Source organism: Chelonia mydas, chromosome 6, assembly GCF_015237465.2.
Source record: "Chelonia mydas isolate rCheMyd1 chromosome 6, rCheMyd1.pri.v2, whole genome shotgun sequence".
Taxonomy (NCBI): domain Eukaryota; kingdom Metazoa; phylum Chordata; order Testudines; family Cheloniidae; genus Chelonia; species Chelonia mydas.
In genome coordinates this window covers 102078021-102098879 of record NC_051246.2, presented here as the reverse complement: position 1 = coordinate 102098879, position 20859 = coordinate 102078021, and the positions used below count along the sequence as shown (strand labels likewise).

Here is a 20859-nt window from a genome sequence, read left to right as displayed (position 1 = left end):
TGCCTAGTAAGTTGCCTGAAAAGTCGTATTTTGTTGCTCTTTTGTCTGGGAGGTCGACAGTTAACATTTGGTCACTGGTTTGATGACGTTAGTGATGGTTTCCCACTTGACCACTTTCATGCGGTCCACCTTGTTATCTAGCACCTTCCATCTTTAAAACACTTTGGTGCTGAGTTGTCCCATCCTGCAGGTTTAAAAATGTTTATCTTTAGTAGTTCCTCTTTAATATCTAGTTAATCTACTCTTTAGTTACTGTTCAAATTTTAAAATTCCTTGTTATCCTTACCTACTGACCTTAGTTTTTCATTGGTTTTAGCATTTCATAGCTCTGTTTAGCATTTCATGGTTCTGCATTTCATAGCTGCTGATGTATTGTCACTGCAGTCAACCTCAACTATCTGGTGCAAGAGTTTATCCAGGACCAGCAGGACCTAAAGAAGTTGGCTTCTTTGTCTAGCTCCTCTGCTAGTTAACCCAGCAGGAAACCTGTAATCATCTGATCTTCACTGGGAAAGCCCTGGGAGGTCATTGACCAGTCATCCACCCACAGAAGGACTCTAGCGCAGAGAACTGGGAGGATTATTTCTACTACACTTTTTAGTTTCTTTTCTTTATTCCATAACCAAAAGCTTGATATCAAAAGGATTGAGGTTGGAATGACCAAGTTGTGGGTCACCTCTTAACCATACCGTAATGCCCACCCAACATGCTTCCAGTGGCAAAGATACACTGCATAGTTGCAATGAACTTTCTTCTACCTCCAGCTGGTAAGGACATGCCTTTCACACAATATATTAGTCTCCCTCACAGTATAATGCAGAACCTTAATTACAGTGCCATGCTTTCTAACAGTCACATAACACATTCACTTCTGCAAATGATGTCTCTGAACTTGTGTGTGTATATTCCATGCCTCTACAATAATTACTGCTGTTAAAGGCAGTAACAGAGGCAGTGGCCCTGGAACTTGAGGTAGAGTGGTCCAGGATGGACTTCACTTTGTTTGTTTGTTCTGTTGGCCTAAAATAAATACAATTCCACAATGTGGAAAAATGTGCCATTTTCTGGGAGTTGTGATTGACGGGGAGAGGGAATCAAAAAGTAGGTCAGGGGTGTGTACTGAGTATTGAAATTCCCCCAAAATTGTGTATTTAAAGCATTGTACTTCAATAAATAGAGCAAATTACCCTACTGTTTCCTGCATCATGTGAGAAGACAATAAATTAACAAGAAAAAAATAGGAAACCTGACCTCTGAATTCTATTTTAACCACTACAACTCTCATCTCAGTGAGTACAACACCTATAAAAACAGTAACATTCAAATTTATTTCACCCTATGGTAATGTTACTTTTTAAACTCAGTCAACTTGGTTTTGTGGAAAACACTTCCTAGTGTGTTGATGAGCTACAGAATGTTTTTCTTAACGCATTTTGGGCACTACCGAAGTATAATTAATAGTACAGGTTAATGTTAAAAGGGCCAATTGTAAGCCTTGTTGAAATCTTTATGGAGCAAGGGAGCAAATTTATGGCTATTGGTTGCTGTTTTTGGCTTAACCTCTGGTTGGCATGACAATCAGGGCTATGAAAAGGAAAGCAATGAATATTATATCCTTGCATTTGTAAATACTAAAGTTGTTAGCATAGTTTATTGAAGTTTTACAGTTCTCATAATGCATTATGAAGTCCAACATTATTTTGAAAGAAAAATATTTTTTTTGATGCTGTGTACTTGGTTTAGGTGCCAATATATTTGAGTTCCAACTTCTGTTTTTGTTCAAATCTCACATAGTAAAATCATTTTATTTATCTAGTGCAGATTATGTTCCTAGCACTGTAAAAGACACAAAGACTATCCCTGCCCTGAGAAACTTACAATCTAAAACACTTAGCATAAGTAAAATGCAAGCTAAGACCCAAAGGAAGTATTGACTTAGAACACTACAAACATGTTAGTTGTTTTACTGTTTTAATAATGTTGGATTTAAATTGATAAGAATATAAGAATGGCCATAGTGGGTCAGACCAGTGGTCCATTTAGCCCAGTATCCTGTCTTCCAACGGTGACCAAAACCAGGTGCTTCAAAGGGAATGAACAGAACAGGGCAATTATCAGTGATTCACTTCCAGCTTCTCGCAGTCAGAGGCTAGGGACATCCAGAATGTGGGGTTGTGTCCCTGACCATCGTGGCTAATAGCCATTGAAGGACCTCCATGAACTTATTTAATTCTTTTTTGAAGCCAGTTATAGTTTTGGCCTTCACAACATCCCCGGCAACGAGTTCCACAAGTTGACTGTGTGTCATGTGAATAAGTACTTTTTTTTGTTTGTTTTAAACCTGTTGCCTATTAATATCATTGAGTAGCCCCTGGTTTTTGTGTTATGTGAAGAAGTAAATAACATTTCCTTATTCACTTTCTTTACACCATTCATGATTTTATAGACCTTTATCATATCCCCCACTTAGTCATCTCTTTTCCAAGCTGAAAAGTCTCAGTCTTTTTAATCTCTCCTCATATGGAAGCTGTTCTATTTACTTAATCATTTTTGTTGCCCTTCTTTGTACCTTTTCCAATTCTAATCTTTCTTTTTGTGATGGGGTGATCAGAACTGCACACAGTATTTATGGTGTGGGTGTACCATAGATTTGTATAGTGGCATTATATTTACTGTCTTATTATCTGTCCTTTTCCTAATGGCTGTTAACATTCTGTTAGCTTTTTTGACTGCTGTTGCACATTGAGCGGATGTTTGCAGAGAACTATCCACAATGATGCCAAGATCTGTTTCTTGAGTGGTAACAGCTAATTTAGATCCCATCATTTTGTATGTATAGTTGGTATGATGTTTTCCAATGTGTTTTACTTTGCATTTATCAACACTGAATTTCATCTGCCATTTTGTTGCCCAGTCACCCAGTTTAGTGAGATCCATTTGTAACTCTTCATAATCAGCTTTGAACTTAACTATCTTGAGTAATTTCTATTAGTGTAGGTAGGCCAGCTTGGGCCCTTCGGTTGTAAATTCCTGGAATTTATTTGTGGGTTGGTCTTGTACAGTGCTTAAACTATATCAAATCCCAACTGTAGTAGTAATTGTTCCTTGTCAGTTGGAATGATAGATACTTAAATCACTTCTGAGAACTGTATATAACTACATATCTTTCCAACATGGTAGACTTATCTGCCATGTCACTTTAATAGATCCTCCTTCCTACAGTGCTACATTTCACACAACTGGAATGCTGATTTAATTCAAGTTAGGGTAAATACAATGACATTCTTTTTTTTTTTTACTTTTAATCTAAAGGTCTACTACCTAAATACAGGAAAACGGCATAAATTTACATGTATTGGAAGACCAGTTGTGAGGTACTGAATTTTACAAAGTAGCAAATAAGTAAACAAAATTGGCGGGGAGAGAGGAAGTGTATCACAATATGGACACTTAGAATTTTGTTTCAGTTATTTATACTGTTTCTTGGTATGCTAATAAATGCACTGCAATACATTTTGTAAGGCTTGTGAGATCTTAGTACAAAAATTCCTCACTACAGTGTCCTAATAAATCTTGTTTGAGCAATGGGGAGAGACTAACAACTTTTTGTGCAAAGTGCATATTAGCCAGCTTTTAATGGGGCTTTGTGGAGACTTTTTTTCCACTTTTGGCACAACTCTCAGGATTTACAGTATTCCTGTATGTCCAGCTCTGTACCTGGCCAGTAAAAATTCTTCTGAAGCTGTTCAAATGACCTTTCTACTCCTAGATGTCCATCGAATGGATAGTCCTGGGCTAAATATAGTAATGCTGACTTGTGCTTTTTGAGCATTGTCAGTTGTTTTTAGTGCTCCTGTGGCCCTTGTTCTTTCACACTGGGGAGAGGAGCTGATATCCCCTGATATCCCCTCACTGGCAATGTTTCCCACTCTGCAGTGCAGACAACGTGTCTTTCCGTGTTCCTTCTGTCTCTTCCTCCCCTGAGTCCAGCAAAGGGGCTTCTGTGGTACACACTTTCCCACTGCAGGTTACCACATTAGTAACTTTAGACTCAGATATAATCATTTCCAACCAAAATGTCTGCAGGGATACTATCCCAAATTCCCACTTTCAGATCATATTTTGCTACCCTCCTACTCCAGCTCTGTGTGGGCTAAGGGTGCTGTGGCATGTAACATGGGGAAATAGACATGTTAAGTATCCTCACACCTTCTTGTCAACTGTCTGAAATGGGCCATCTTGATTATCGCTACAAAAGTTTTTTTTCTCCTGCTGATAATAGCTCATCTTAATTAATTAGCCTCTTAGAGTTGGTATGGCAACTTCCACTTTTTCATGTTCTCTGTATGTATATACATATTCTTACTATATGTTCCATTCTGTGCATCTGATGAAGTGGGCTGTAGCCCATGAAAGCTTAAGCACAAATAAATTTGTTAGTCTCTAAGGTGCCACAAGTACTCCTGTTCTTTTTGCGGATACAGACTAACACGGCTGCTACTCTGAAACCTGTCACTGTGCAAGGCACTGAATTTAGCCGTGTTGGTTCAGCTCTCTTGATTGCTGCAATTCTTGAACTGGAATTAATCACTGATTTCAAAGGTAGTGCACTGGATGAGCCAGGGTAGCTTATTTTGAGATTTACCTGTTATGTGACTATGCATTCCAAATCCTATTTTTATATCTGGAATAAGAAATTTTCTCATAGTTAAACTAATAGGAAGAAAGTAAAGACTTGAAACTGCAAGGTGAGGAGTGCTTTGGCTCCATTTTGCTGGCTCAGATGCAGAGTGATGAGCACCTTGCAGAATCAAGCTCTAGATGCAGGATGAACTGGGCAAGAACAGGCATGCAGTGAGACCAGATATATTCATGAAGAGCACAGCACATTTGAATTTAAATTCATGAACATTATAAAAACTATATAGTGATTGTAAAACATTTATTTATTTATTGGCTCCTGTTCAGGGGCAGAGTTTTAAATGGAGAGATGTCAAAATCACAGTATATTTTTTTTAAAAAGAACATGTATGCATACACACCACTATATGTACCACTTTATAACAGAGTTCTCAATGTCCATGACTAGGCCATGTGTTCATATCTCATGGCAATCCTGAGAACCAGAGAAACTTTCAGTTGAGACTTCACATCTTAAAAGGGGGAAAAAATAGGCCATGTGCAAGTGTTTTCCATTGCACTGCAGAGCAAAACGGAATTGCTTGGCTCCAGGTTGACAGCCTTAAGGACACCTAATACAGATAGGAAATTAAACTTGAAGACAGTTTGATGGAGGTCAAGGAAAACACATCAAAGGTGGTAATTGCAAAACAATATATCTGCTATGAAAAAGCTGTCAAGATACTGGAAATTACCAATTCCAATTACCCTGGAAAACCAGGGCTCACTAAATATGTGTGGAATCGCAGTACAACTGGTTAATATCAAAAGCAGCAGTTCATTGGCACTCTCATTCCTAACAGATTTGTTGAAAATCCCACTTTACATATGAAAGAATTATGGTATCATGGGCGAGAACAAGTAGGTAAATCAAAGCTAAAGAGAGACTCTCGTCGTTTTAATGGTGAATCTTTGAGAAAAGTAGATAAGTTTTATTAGCAAGAAGAGATCATAAGGACAAACTTCCATATCAAGGGAATTAGATCTTTGTTTCTGGATTAGAGCTCCATCAAAATACCTCCCAACATTTCAAGAGGCTAACGTGGCCCAGGTTCTGCCCTGGTTGGTGGTGGGACAGGTGCTGCCCCCAGTGGGTGGGTAGCACTGGGGAGGGGTCAGCTGCTGCCCCAGAGATTGGGTGGCCCTGGGGGGGGAGTTGCTGAGTGAACCTTCTTTGCACTCACCCCACCGCAGCAGCTCCTGTCCTGCAGGGCTGGCAGGGGTTGGCTACTTGCTCTGGGCATTGTCGCCTGGCCCCGGGGGCTGCTGAGATTTGGGTAGGCATTCCTGATAGGGATGGCCAGACAAAATTTGAGTGAGTGGTGCTGTGACCCGATGCACCAGGTTGCAATGCCACCTGCAAAAATCTTTGTGCAACAGTTCTGCAAAGGAATTACTGATTGTTTTAATAAAACAAAAAACAAAAAAAACCCACCACTGGTGAAATGTAAATGTGCGTATGGTACTGTAATTTTTAAGGATAATAATTAACAATATTTCTGTATTCAAAAGAATTTCCTATAATAAGAAATATTATTCAGTAAACAGAATGCCTAGTTAACACATTCTTACTATTTTCATCTATTTCAGCCTCAGTATTGTACCGTACTTCACTTCAGCTCCTGTTATATGGAAACACAATAAATATTGGCTTTGTTTTATTTCTGTGCTTTCCATAATACTGAAAGCTCATTTGAATACCAAAAATAGTATTTGGGTTCTTAAAGTTTGGGGGTATTTATTGGACATCTGTCAGTGCAGAACACCTAGTTTGTATAATTGGGCTTTGCATGCTAGGATGGTAATTGCTAAATCAGTTTGTTTAATCCAGAAGAGCATCCAATCTCTTGACTCATTTATAAAACCAGAATAATCGTAAGAGAAAATGATTTCTTAATGCCAACAGCAAATATGAAACTTTTGTAATTGATACACAAAACTAATTAAATATATTAAATCTCTATATAATAATGATCAATGTACCTTACGGCAGTGGTTCTCAAAGCCAGTCCACCACTTGTGCAGGGACAGCCCCTGCCGGGCTGGACCGGTTTGTTTACCTGCCGCGTCCGCAGGTTTGGCTGATCTCGGCTCCCACTGGCCGCGGTTCGCCACTCCAGGCCAATGGGGGCTGCGGGAAGCGGCGCAGGCCAAGGGATGTGCTGGCCGTCCTTCCCGCAGCCCCCATTGGCCTGGAACGGCGAACCGCAGCCAGTGGGAGCCACTAACGGCCGAACCTGCCGATGTGGCAGGTAAACAAACTGGTCTGGCCCGGCAGGGGCTTTCCCTGTACAAGCGGCTGACCGGCTTTGAGAACCACTGCCTTATGGCATCCAACTACTAAGTGAGAGTCTTAGCTGAATATTCAGTGTAATAAATGAGTATTCTGATTTCATACCCACCAGTAGTTTGAGTCCAGATGTTTCTTTAAATTAGAAATAATACTGCCAGATAAATTTTTCATTGTACCAGTGACCAGTTTTGAGGGTGCTACTGCTGCAACAAGTGTTCGCTTTGAATGAGAAGGTGGGTATGTAGTGTCCTTTGGCACCTGAGTCTTAAATAAGCACCCACCTGCTGGAAGTCTCAGGTCCTGCATCTAACAGCCACATGGCAGATACGTATCAATCCTTCAATCAGCATAAAAAAGACAGCCACCATAGCAATATTTAAACATTAATGGTGTAAGGGAGAGAAATTTTCTCCTCGGCTCTTAAATTTTGTAAATTTCTGTTAGAATGATTCTGTAGACTCTGACAGCTTCTGTTTGTTTTGTCTTGTTAAGTAGTAGTATTTATTATTTGTATTGTTGTAGTACCTACCACCCCTAGTGCTAAACACACACAACTGAAAGACAGTCCATTTCCCAAAGAGCTTACTATCTAGGTATGCAGATTATTTGAACCAATTAGGTTTTCATTTCACATACTTTAAGTGAGGATGTATATGCAAAATAATCCTAAGGCTTGCCTATAGATTTGTATCTTCTTAGGCCATTAAGATAAGCATGTGCATAAATCTTTGAAAGCCCTTAATTAGTATTTTATAAATTTATTAATCATTTTTATTTTAAAATTAGTGTTTAGAAAGAGCGATGAAGTTTGCATTTGAAGAGTTCCATCTTTGGTATCAGTTTGCATTGTCCCTAATGGCAGCAGGAAAAGTAAGTCTAATCTTTTCTGTATATAATTCTTTGTATTGAGGGCTAGTAGTAATAAAACTTAAGTAGTGTTTTTCATCTTCAAAGAACTTTGAAAACATTAACTAATCCTCACAGAAGCTCTGTGGACAGTGTACCAATAAATCTGTGGTCAGTGTGGCACAAGGCACAAATAAATACAGTTCCTGCCTCAAGAATTTACAATCTAGACGGGACCAATATTAAATATTTGGACTTTTCTGCTATACATACTAAACTAAGCAGTAAAGTGAATGTAAGCTGTATTATTTTGTTTATTTTAGATCAGTTAGACATTACTCTGGAGAAAAATGCAATAGAGTTTATTTTTTTATCTACCACTGTGATCAACAGGTGTTTGATTTTTAGATCCAAGCTCATATATTCGAACTGATCTTGGAAGACAATCCAAGAGACTTCTAAATGTATTTAGTTTGGGACCTCTGTTCACACCATTATTTGTCAAATATTCTTGTCCAGGATGTCCTCATGGACAAGTAAAAATTGAGTTGGAATATGGCAACCCTCATCTTTTGGATACATTTTTTCCTCTTAATTATGAATTAGTATGGAGAACAAGCCATTTTTGTTACATATTATGAATAGTTAATGTCTCCTGCTTCCACCAAGCCAAGTCTGACTGTGCACATATCTTTACTACTAAGAAAGATAATTTACTGAGAAAATTTTATTTATTTAAAGGAATGTTTTGTGGCTCCCCTATCTTGGTGCCTTTTTTCTTCTGCCCCATGCCCAGTTTATTTTTAGAGTGGCCTCTAAATTATGCTGGGGACAGTAGCGGAAGAAAAAAGGCCTCAGGCTCAGGTAGCCATAAAGGGCTGATCTATACTACCCCAGTTCAGAAAGGTCCCTTACGTGCTGTTATGCCAGCTGGGCATCACTGGAGTACAGCTTGTTCTGGCTATATTCGTTCCATCCCTTCACTAGTCATACCTAAGGCTACGTTTTAGTCACGGGTATTTTTACTAAAAGTCATGGACAGGTCACGGGCAGTAAACAAAAATTTACGGCCTGTGACCTGCCCATGACTTGTACTATATACCCCTAACTAAAATGGTGCCTTAGGGGTGCCGTAGGTGGGGGGCAGGTGGCAGCGCGTGACCTGGGGACCCTGCTGGTATTGGGGAGGGCGCCTGGCGGGGCTGGCAGGCTCTGGGCAGCTCTTTAAGGCAGCCAGCATGTCTCTGCGGCCCCTAGGTGGAGGTGTGGCCTGGGGGGCTCCATGCGCTGCCCCTGCCCCAAGCACCCACTCTGCACCTCCCATTGGTTGGGAACCGTGACCAATGGGAGCTGCGGGGGCAGTGCCTGCACTCAGAGGCGGTGCACCTCCACCTAGGAACATGTTGTTGCTTCCGGGGAACCCCCGCAAGGTAAGCACCACCCAGAGCCCTGACCTCCTCCTGCACCCCAACCCCCTGCCTCAGCCTTAGTCATGCCCCTATGCTGTGGGGGGGATCAGAAGTGGAGTGCTATAGACCAAAGGTGAGCCCTTAGCTCCCCTGGTAGGGCAGTTTTCTAGCTCCACCAGGAGTGGTATGCAGGGCTGGCATTTGATCCAGCATGATTGACTATACAGTGTATAAAGTCTTATATCTGATTTGTACAGATGCTTATGGCAGATTGTCAAAATAGAAATAAATTAATAATGGTTCCTTCAGCTAGTAAAACAGAAGCTAGAAAATGTAACATGGGGGTCTTGCAATTGTGAGATGTTGGGCTTATGCTTTTAGAGTTTTTAGAGTGAAAAATATATTTTTATACAGTCTGCTCGAGCTGTGAAAGTCTTGAAGGAGTGTATACGTTTGAAACCAGATGATGCTACTATTCCACTCCTTGCCGCAAAGTTATGCATGGGATCTCTTCACTGGGTAAGTTTATATTAGCAGTCAGATCAGCAAGAACTGAGCATTTTGGAATGTGACAAATCCTTGGTTATGGACTTTGAAAATATGGTAGACACACTGACAGCACACAATAGAATATTGATTAAAATACAGCACAGAAATATTTTCTGTAGGATTGCAGTTGAACAGTACTGTTTATCAGTGTCTTTATATCTCCATCGTTTAAAAATATTCAGGAACAGTTATTGCCATTAAAGTCAACATTTAACATAAATTAGCACACCTTGATATCTGGTATTGTAAGAAATAGCTAATGTGTTTCAGACACTAAAGGGTGGTAACTGTTAAATTCTGACTTTTTAATAAATGACAACTACGTTAGCACAAAACTTTTTAACTTATATAGGAGCAGAATTTTTTGCATACAGATTTCAGAGATAAGTAATTATCTACACAGCACATCATTTGCTTTAATGGTTATATGGTTCAGAGATTAGTCACTTATTTTAGCTTTAAGAGTAAATAATTGGAGGGAGGAGTTGTGACAACATTAAATTTTATTAATTATTCAGACATCCCAAGATCAGAAGGTAAAATTTCCTCTTGATATGTAGTACATATACTGTGTGTGTATGTGTGTGTATACATTGTTTCTCAAATATATTAAACTTTTGCAAAATATAAAAATTTTGAGTTTTGCAAATAGGAAGTGAATGAATACTATATCAATATACAAAGATCAAAAACAAAAAACATTTTAGTTTATTAGTTTAGAAAGAAAAATTTAACAATTTGTGAGTATAATAAAGCAACATAAAAACCTGCTTTCGTTACAGTCCTTAACACCCCGCAAAAAACTAACACACACACACAAGAATTTCATAGTAACATTTCTGGTGATGTTAGGTTTTGGAAAAACTCACTTTTTTTTATACAGCCTAAATTTGGGACCATATTTAACTTGAAAGTGTTATTTAATAGTAAAATATGTTATTAGATGCCCTTGAAACTGATATCTCTCTACACAACACATTGATTTAATAAAATGAATAATTTAGCGTTCATTGTGGTTATTGTATGAGTTGCAAGGTGGGCCTGTAGCTTCCAGAGGAAATGGTTGGGAGGAAGAGGTGCAATTTTTGTAATAATTGTAGTTATATTTAATTTGTTTTGAATGTACAGTACCACAGAGGCGGGGCAGTGCTTTATAAATATCACTTTTGTTTAGTTCAAGCAGAAATGAGAAAATGGTGCAGTAGCAGGGATATGACTTGTTAAGTTGCTGAAAACATAGTATTACTTGATTGCTAATAGTGGTCCAAGTCCTGTAAATTGCCCTGTATGGGTAAATCCTGCATGGAGCAGCTTGCTGTATTGGGCACGTAGGTTTTAGTTTCATTTCCAGTAAATTCATATTGTTTTTCTTAGCAGTTTATAGTCTAACTACATGACAACACAGAGCGTAAGAGAGGGAGTGGTGTATGAATGTGTAGACAGACCTTGATCTTACAAGGAGCTCTGCATTAGCAAATCCAAATCAATGGGTGTGCGTGTAATGCAGAGATCTGTCTTGCGGAATCAGGGCCTTAGTTTCTGCATTTGTTTGTGAGCGTGTTTCACAGAGCAATAAGTCAGCAGGAAAACATTCTTTTTCTTTTTTACTTGGAAAATGTGACTGTAAGACAGTAAAGGTTGGCAGGTGGGATTCAGGGACAGGTATTGTATGTTTGTTTAACAGACTAAATTTCAAGTTCACTTGTATCCTTTCAGTGCTAGTTCCCATTTCACCATAGAAATGGGTGTCTCAGCTTTGTATAAGAGCTATATTCTTTGTTGTGAAGTTAAGAGGAAAACTAACAGGCGGAAAAGGGCAGGGTGTGCTTAAAGGAAGTGGTAATGGTTGAGATTATGTGGTAAACTGACCTAATGTATATTGCTTCCATGGTCTGTACACTTCTTTCTAATTTTAGACTCACTGTAACACAGATTTTGGCTTGCTTTATATTTACGGTTTTGTGTGTGGAGTTTTCAAAAGCAAAAATCTTACAAAGACTTATGTTCTTCTTTTGTAATATTTGCAGTTGGAAGAAGCGGAAAGATTTGCCAAAACGGTTGTTGATGTTGGTGAGAAAACATCGGAGTTCAAAGCAAAAGGCTTTTTAGCACTGGGACTAACTTACAGCCTGCAAGCCACTGATGGTAAGAAAAAAATACACGCATAGGGTATGTTTACACTGCGGCTGGAGTGTGCTTCCCAGCGTGGGTAGACAGATGTGCTAGCTTTGCTTGAGCTAGCGCTGTAAAAATAGCAGAGTAGCAAAATAGCAGAGAAGGCAGCAGCTCCGGCTAGCCACCTGAGCACAAACCTGCCCAGACCCCCTTGGTATGCATTCAGACAGTTGGCCAATGCTGCCACCTATGCTACTTTGGCTACACTGCTAATTTTAGTGCACTAGCTCGAGCAAAGCTGGTGTGCGTCTGCCCATGTGGGAAGTACGCTCCCACCTGCAGTTTAAACATACTCATAAAGTTAGAAATACCAGTCATATCATAGAAAAACCTCAAACACACCAGCCTCTAAAAGAAAATGTGTTGTACGTTTTTTGTATCATTTTTGTCGTAATAGTCTGTGAATGTATTAATCTTTGTTCAATAAGCATGTGCAAGCAAATCTTTGACTCTTAAATATCGCTGATTAAATATATCCTTTTTTAGCATCTTTGCGAGGGATGCAAGAGGTCCTGCAGAGAAAGGCTCTTCTTGCATTTCAGAGGTGAGTGGGTGTTAATCTTTTCGTTTCATTCAGCTGTACATAGTGAAAAACCTTGTTATGTGGTTTTAAAAAAAGATATCTATGAAGATTATATAATGAGGATTTTACCTCTGGGAGTCTGGTTTCATGGGTACAGAACATATTGCATTAACATTCACTTCATCAGTTTCTGCCAGGCAAATCCAAACAGATTCCTAAAGATTTCCCCTAATTTCATTATTAAAGATATTTTTGGTGCCATCTACCAGAGAATATTGTTTGCCTAACAGCCTTTTAAAGAAATATTCTCTCTTTCTGATGTGCTGAAGGGGAGGGGGGGGAATAGAGTCTTACGGTCACTGTTGAATCCAGTAAAAACATTTTTGTAGTGATTGTCACTGATCAAAGTGTACACCAAGATTTTTGCAATTGTGTATGCATAGTTTTTAGAGTGATATGTGATATAGTTTCTTTGTGCATTTGAATAAACTGGGAGTTTATCGTTGCAAAAGATGCTGGATTGCGAGATCCGGAGAATGAAGTCCTCTGTAACCACAGAACAGTTACAGTGCAGGCAATGACTATGCAAATCACACATGCGCACATCCCCAAATCTTGACCTGGGGACAGAACTATTTGGAAGAGAAATGGGGGAACAAAAAGGGGTCAGTTTGTCCATGAATCAAAGATTATAAATATAGAAAGAAGTTTAAATAGTAGAAGTGCCACAGTGTCTACACTTGATTCTTGCTAATGTATGTACTCTTGCATAAGCCCGCTTGCATTATATAAAAGACAAAATGCTTTTGCAGTTTTTTTTCCTATTAAATGTCGGGGTCACTGACTTATACTTGAGTCACTTTTTACATGAATATGTAGGGTTTTGTTTAATATGGCAGCATTAGATTGGAGGAGAGTAGAGGAAAAATGGACATGTATGATACTATGATGGTATGACAGTTGTCATCTTGGCTGACATACTGGAATTGAACCATGGACCTTCAGAGCAAAAGCATGAACATCTATGGCTTGAGCTAAAGAGCCATGGCTCACTATCTGAGGGCTGTAACAACTAATTTCCTATGTGGATCAGCACACAGGGGGACCTGTAGCACTCACTTATCAGTGAGTTACAACGGTTGTTGCAGTGTGTAACTGTCTTGAGACTCTTAAGCCCTTAGAACATTGAGGATTCATAAATTCTGTAGCCACAAGGGACGAATGTAATCATCTCATCTGACCTCCTGAATAACACAGGCCATAGACATTCTTCAGAATAATTTGTATGAACTAGAGCATATTTTTTAGGAAAACATCCAATTTTGATTTAAAAATTGTCAGTGAGGAAGACTCCACCGCTACCCTTTGTAAATAGTTCCAATGATTAATTACCCTCACTGTTAAAAATGTATCCCTTATTTGTAGTCTGAATTTGTCTAGCTTCAACTTACAGCCACGGGGTCTTTGTCTGCTAGATTGAAGATCCCATTATCAAATATTTATTGTTCTTCAAGCGATGGTCCCTATTGTATTCCATAGAGGGTTACACATGCGCACCATGTGTCCTGAGTCGAAGAATTTGAAAGTAGTACCCATTGGCCTGCGTATGCGCCCTGACCCGCCTTGGATAGTGGGGCAGGCTGACTGTGTCTCCAGTTTCTTCTTACCGGTGCATGGTATGAGTCGGAACCTTCAGTGTCCTTCTCTCTGATGCACTTCTAAAAATATAGCAGTAGATAGTTTTAGCAATTTTAACTGTAGTTTTATTTCCTGGTTTTAGTAACAGTTAGTTTAGGGTAGACTTCAGGGATTTTCCCCATTCGTGCACCCCATAGTACCATGCAAGTACCGGGCTACCCTCAGAACTCCAGGCTTCAAATTCTGCAGCTCTTGCCATGATCCATCTCAGTCAGTGACAACGACCAATGCTGCCTATGCTGCCTAGGAGAAGCTCACGTTGCAGCTGGGTACAGTATTTGCCATGCCTTCCGCAGCTGCAACCGAGAATGCTGAGCACTTGGCTCCGGACGTATCTCGTGGAGATGACTGTGAGACAGCATTCAGACCATGCTGGAGAACCCCTAGTGTATATCGGCCTTATTCAACAAGGAGTGCGCCTCTTGCTGCTTCATCTGGCTCTGGTGCCAGCGGAACCACTCCCACAGACCCCATGATGGGGCCGAGTTGGGAGATTAGGAATTTCTAAAATCATGGCACTAAGTCTTCCTCCCAGTCCAAGAATCTGGACGTTCCTTCCACCAGCTGAGTCCAAGGGCACAGAGCACATTCCAAGTCCCACAGGCATGGGAGGAAGACCCATAAACAGTGGGATCCAGCGGTTCCAGGTGATAACCCTTTCCCATACCAGAAAAGACCTCAGCGCCGGTACTAACAACTGGGAAAGAGAGTGTGTCCCTCACAACACGGAGATCTGGATCCACAGTTACATCCAAGAGTCTTCTCCATCAGGTCCCTCCACTTCCCGAGAAATCATATTCCCACCATGGGTTGTGCCTGTGGTATGGGGTCTGTCACCCTCCTTGCATGTGCTATACACCATTCCATTGGCTCCAGTGTTACCACCTTTAGAACTGGAGTCTGTCTTTTCCTCTTCCAATGATTCGGAACTGGGAGAAGAATCGCCTCTACCATACCACTCTTATGCACCATCACGGAGACCATCACGCTTTTGGGAACAGCTGCCTTCTTATCCTCCCCAGAACCACTGGGGACCCCTGCAAGCTCTTGTTGATCTGGCTTATTGGCCATATTGGGGGCCCTGGCGCATTATCCTCCTTCAGACCCCACCCAGTCTGCGAGAGAGTTGCTGTCAAGCAGGCCCACGGATCCAACAGCAGAGGAAGAATTTTATACCCTGGTCATAGTGGTTCCGCCAGAGCTGGCTAGATTCCCATCCTCCAAGCCTCCAGATGAGGCTTTGACTGCATCATACCCTTCCCCACCAGATAACTTCAGATGATTCCAGTAGCTTTTACAGAGAGTTATGGGGGAACTTCAAATCCCATTGGAAGAGTTCAAGACTCCCAGGATAAGGTTCTGGACGTTCTTCACATGTCGGGACCAGTGAGAATAGCACTACAAATCAATGAAGCCATACTGGAGCCAGCCAGGACAGTGTGGCACACCCCTGCCACATGTATGGGCAGCCCTAAAGGAGCAGAGAGACGCTACTATATCCTGGCCAAAGGATCAGAATTCCTCTTCTCCCACCCAGCTCCTAACTCATTGGTAGTTCAGGCTGCTGCAGAGAGGGCTAAGCACCAACATCCTTGATCTACACCTGCAGACAGGAAAGGGAAGCAGTTAGATATTTTGGGGCGGAAAGTCTTTTCTTACAATTATCAAGCATTATTGGCCAAGTTTGATTTCCTGAATTACACTAAATAAGAAGAATTTGCTAAGACCCTCCCACAAAAGGATCATGTCAGTTTTCACACCCCCATCAAGGAAGAGAAACTCATAAGCAGAACTGACCTTCAGTCTGCAATAGATGCAGCTGATACCTCTTCTAGAGCCATGGCTACAGCTATTGTGATATGTAGGGAGTCCTGGCTTCATGCTTTTGGGTTTTCCTAGGGACGTCCAGAACACCATTGAGGACTTCCCTTTTGACAAATCCCATCTCTTCAACCAGAAGACAATGAGTCGTTGCATATACTGAAAGACCCCAGGCCTATCCTTTGCTTGTTGGGCATCTATATTCCTACCTTGACATGAAAGTTCCACTGTCCGTTGTCCACCCAATGGTACAGGTCTTCTCAGTTCTATCATTAGAGACCTTATGAACCCCCATATAAATGACAAAAGATTCAGAGGTCTTACTTCCCTGGCCCCTCCCCCCCCCAGGTTTCCGTGTCTCAGACCCAACTGCAAGCCAAGAGGTATTTTTGACGCAAGCCTGAGAGCCACCAACCACTCAGCCTAATGCTTTTCCATGCCTGGAGTGCAATAACAATGGACAAATGGGGCTGAATGTCATCCATCATGGCTATATGATCGAGTTTGTAACACTGCCTCTTCCAAAACCCCCATTCCCTTTTGGGGACCACTCTCACAACAATATCCTCACCCAAAAAGTAAACGCCTTATTACAATGGGGAGCGATAGAACGCATTCCTCTAGAATATCAAGGAACAGGGTTCTACTCAACTTAATTCATGAAAAAAGGTGGTTGGAGACCGATTCTTGATCTCTGCCACCCCAGTTGCTTCATCTGCAAACTCAAGTTTTGCATGGTTACGTTGGCAGTGATAATTCCATCCTTAGAGAATGGCATGTGGTTCAAAGCTCTCGTTATGAGGGAGGCTCACTTTCCACATTGATATTCACCCGCCCACAGACATTTTCTCAGATTTACAGTCAGCGCCAACCATTTCCAGTACAGCGTACTTCGCTTTGGAATAGCGTTATGGTCTGCTTGTTTTTTCCATACCTCAACGACTGGCTCCTAGCTACCAGGTCCTGACAGGAAGTCCATGCCTAGACTTTTGTGTTACTCATCTCCCTGTCGGCATCAACTCTGGGAAGTCAATCCTCAACCCCATGCAATCACTGGACTTAATCGGGGGTAACATAAACTCAATCCTGGCATGAGCATACCTTCCCACTGACAAGTTTCAGTCAATAAATGTCGTCATAACTCACATCACAAATAATTGTTCTGTACCAGCCAGGGATTATCTCTTGCATCTTGGCCACATGGCTTCATGCACCTATGTGACCCCCTTCATGAGACTTCACCTCCACTGCCTTCAGACATAGTCCATCCGTGTACTCACCATTCCATCATTCTGTGGACCTCATGCTGACAGTCCTGGCCATGGTACTGTCTGCCCTCCTATGGTGGACAAACCCACATCACATACATGTGGGAGTCCCCTTTCTTCCCTCCTCCTCAGACAAAACTATCTTCACTGAAGCATCCCTCTTGGGCTCGGGAGCCCATATAGATAACCATAAGACACAAGGGTCATGGATACCTCAAGAATCCAGGGTGCACATCCATATCCTGGAACTCCGAGCAGTAAGGAAAACATGTGAATACTTTATTTTGCTCATTCTCTCTGGAATTTCAATCTCTGGCATTGGTGCATCAGCCATCAGATCATCCTAACCGCAGTCTACCTTCCAGGGACACAGACTGTACTCACGGACTCACTCAGCAGACGCTTTGTGATCAACCGCGAGTGGGAACTTCACGAGACAGTGCTACACACCATCTTCACACAGTGGGGGACCTCAGCTACATACCTATTCACTTCTGAGACAAACCACAAATGCGCCTCGGCTTCCACTCCCAGGACAATGTTCTCCTACTTTCCTGGTTGGACCAACTCAACTATGCCTTTTCTCCACTATTGCTCCTGCTTTGCGTGCTGCACAAGATCCGACAAGACAAAATGACTGTCTTCTCATCGCCCCCTTCTGGCCCAGACAGTTCTGGTTCCCCAATCTCCTGCACATGTCATCCACGCACCAATTCCCATCCTGAACTTTCCCAATCCTCTGACCCATTACAGTGGCAAGAGCAAGCATTGCAATTCACATATACTCCACCTCAGGGCTTGGTATTTGGATGAGAATCTAGTCTAGATCAGACATGCTCCTTGGCTATACAAGACATTCTCTCTAACAGTAGGAAGGATTTCACTAGACAATGTTACCGGACTAAGGGGAGATGTTTTTTGTCTTGGGCACAACATAAAGGGGTTTTACCAGAAGCAGCAGGAATTCCCCTCATCCTAGACTACATTTTATCTTTAGTCATTGGGTCTCACCCTCAGTGCTTTTGAGAGTCCACCTGATGGCAATTAGCACTTTCCTTCTACCTGTGGAAGGTTACTCTGTTCTTCTTCGAGTAGTGTCCCTACTGTGAGTGCTCCACTGTAGGTGCACTTACATCCCTATACTGCTGATTGGAGAATTTTGGTAGCAGTATCCATTCGGCCCACACATGCGCTGTCCCCACTTGCCCCACCACAAGGCTAACCAGCGCGCTGGGGTGAACCCCCCTCGGTTCCTTCTCAGCCGCCCCTGGCTGGAGAGGGGCCGTTAGCAGTCCATTTGTGATCATTATCTTTAGTCTTTATTAGTATTTTTATTAGCTAGTTAATCTCCTTCCTTCTTAGTTGTAGATTTTCTTTATTTTCTCTTTAAAAACAAAACACCAAAAAACTTAATTTTCTTCTTCGAGTGATTGCTCATGTGCATTCCACAACAGGTGTGCATGCTTACCACGTGCACTGGTGCCGGAAATTTTTCCCTTAGCAGTACCTGTAGGGGTGCGCCCCTAGCAACCCCTGGAGTGGAGCTGCTATGGCACGGTATAAGGGGCACTCTGTGCTCCCCCCACCCTCAGTTCCTTCTTCCCTCCAGTGAAGGTGCTTCGGAACTGCTCTGCTCCAGCTCTGCTTTAGCTTCCCTGTTTGGACTTCATTTAGTTCGTAGTTACTTAGTACCTGTAGTTTAAAAAAGAAAAAAAGAAAGAAGCAGCATAGTTAGAATAGATAAGTGCACCTGGGTCAGGGCATGCCCTGTGCCCCGAGCTTTTAAGTCATGCGACACCTGTAAAAGGCCCATGCCTGTGAGTGATCCGCACACTGACTGTTTACGCTGTCTGGGGGAACCCGGCTCAGCTTCCCTCCACTGGTGGTACACCCTGCGGAGCATGCTCCAAGGGGTCCCATTCAGGGGCCGGCCTCCGACTTTAGAGTTGGTGTCTCATGCGTTTGGACTTGGGGTGGGGAGCCCATATGGGAAACCTCCAGACCCCAGGTCTGTGGTCCACGCAGGAACTAGACCTGCACATAAATGTCAAAGAGCTCAGGGCAGTCCGTCTAGCCTCTGTGGCCTTTCACTCATGCCTAGCAGGCAGGGTAGTCAGGTTTCTCACAGATAACACGGCCTCGATGTTCTCCATCAACTGGCAAGGCAAGGCCCGTTCCTCAGCCCTCTGCCAGGAAACCCTCAGGCTGTGGGACTTCTGAATAGCCCACAATTTCAACTTGGAAGCCCACCACTTACCGGACGTCCAAAACTCTCGGGCGGATCAGCTGAGCCGGTACTTCTCTCAGCACGAATGGTCGCTGTGTTGCCGGCACCCAGTGCCGAAAGGCAAAACAACAGCAGGGGTTCTTTACCCAGTGTGCTTCACTGAATAATCACAACGGGGTGGAGAAGCAGAAGAGTTTATTTGCAGCTGCAAACAAGGTACAGGGAGAATAGAATCTCAAATCCTGCACACCAAAGCAGGTCATTACACACACTTTTATATTCCTTAATGCTACTGCACTACACATCAGCCAATCAAAACTTTGCACAAATACTCTGCCTTCCTTATATGGGTTACAACAATGTTTATTTCCTGCAACCTCTAACAAGGATTCCTAGCAACTTAAACACCCAGCACATTCTGTCTGTCCTTGTAGCTATCTCCTATTATCTTTAACTTGGCGTCAGCAAACCTTACACTATAAGGCATTATCTGCGGCTGCAACATTGTTTTAAAAGCAAAAGAGCTTACTCAAACCAGCCAGGTCTGAATTCTATTAAGGGGGGTTGAGAAGAAGCCCTTAGGCTTTCAGCAGGGAGAACTCCTCGACCCTTATGGCCTTCCATCCCCTCGACTTAACTAGTGGCCATGCCCTGGGGTCTCCAACAGCTGCACCCGGAGGTAGTGCACAGGATTTTCCAAACATGGGGCACTCCCCAAGTGGACCTCTTCGCGACCAGGCAGAACTGCGTGTGTCCTTGTTTCTGCTCCAGGGGAGGACTGGGCACGGGCGCAGTTTCTGTCCTGGACAGGTCAGCTTTTATATGTTTTCCCCGATTCCACTGATCGGCAAGGTCCTGGAAGAGATCAAGATGGACAGGGCTCGCATCCTTCGGATCACCCCAGCGTGGCCCAGACAGCACTGGTATGGGACTCTCACAAGCCTGGCAGTCGCTCCCCATCCCCTTGTGGCCATTGCCAATCCGCCTGGACCTTCTCTCTCAGGACCAAGGTCACCTCCTCCACCCCAACCTAGCAGCCCTTCACCTCATGGCGTGGTTGCTCAATGGTTAGGCCAAGATGAGAGGACATGCTCAGAGGGAGTCCAGCGTGTCCTCCTGGAGAGCAGGAGGCCCTCCACGCATCAGACCTGCCTGGCAAAATGGTCTCGGTTTTCCCGGTGGGCTGCTGATTGGGGCGTCTCGTCAGTGGCTTCCCCGCTCCAGTTTATCCTGGATTACCGCCTTCATCGCAGAGCCCAGGGCCTAGCACCCTCATCCGTCAAAGTGCATCTGACAGCATATTGGCCCTCCACCTGCCAGTTCAGAGTCACACGATATTCTCTCGTGCCATGACCAGTCGATTCCTTAAG

The 20859-nt window shown here is 42.6% G+C and overlaps 1 protein-coding gene and 1 long non-coding RNA gene across 9 annotated transcripts in view; one reads left to right on the top strand and one right to left on the bottom strand.

Annotated features, from left to right (window-relative positions):
- Positions 1–20859, top strand: part of TTC7B (tetratricopeptide repeat domain 7B) — a 322836-nt gene that overhangs the window by 151176 nt on the left and 150801 nt on the right. For all 8 annotated transcript variants that reach the window (XM_037900827.2, XM_037900829.2, XM_037900831.2 and 5 more), the window contains 4 exons: positions 7760–7843; positions 9643–9747; positions 11805–11922; positions 12439–12496. In XM_037900827.2, the coding sequence (XP_037756755.1) occupies positions 7760–7843; positions 9643–9747; positions 11805–11922; positions 12439–12496 (365 nt within the window). The remainder of the gene's footprint in view (positions 1–7759; positions 7844–9642; positions 9748–11804; positions 11923–12438; positions 12497–20859) is intronic.
- Positions 11922–19774, bottom strand: LOC119566455. The gene is made up of 3 exons (XR_005225589.2): positions 19520–19774; positions 18770–18954; positions 11922–15776 (listed from the first exon to the last, which is right to left on the bottom strand). It is a non-coding gene; the product is annotated as an uncharacterized LOC119566455 (long non-coding RNA).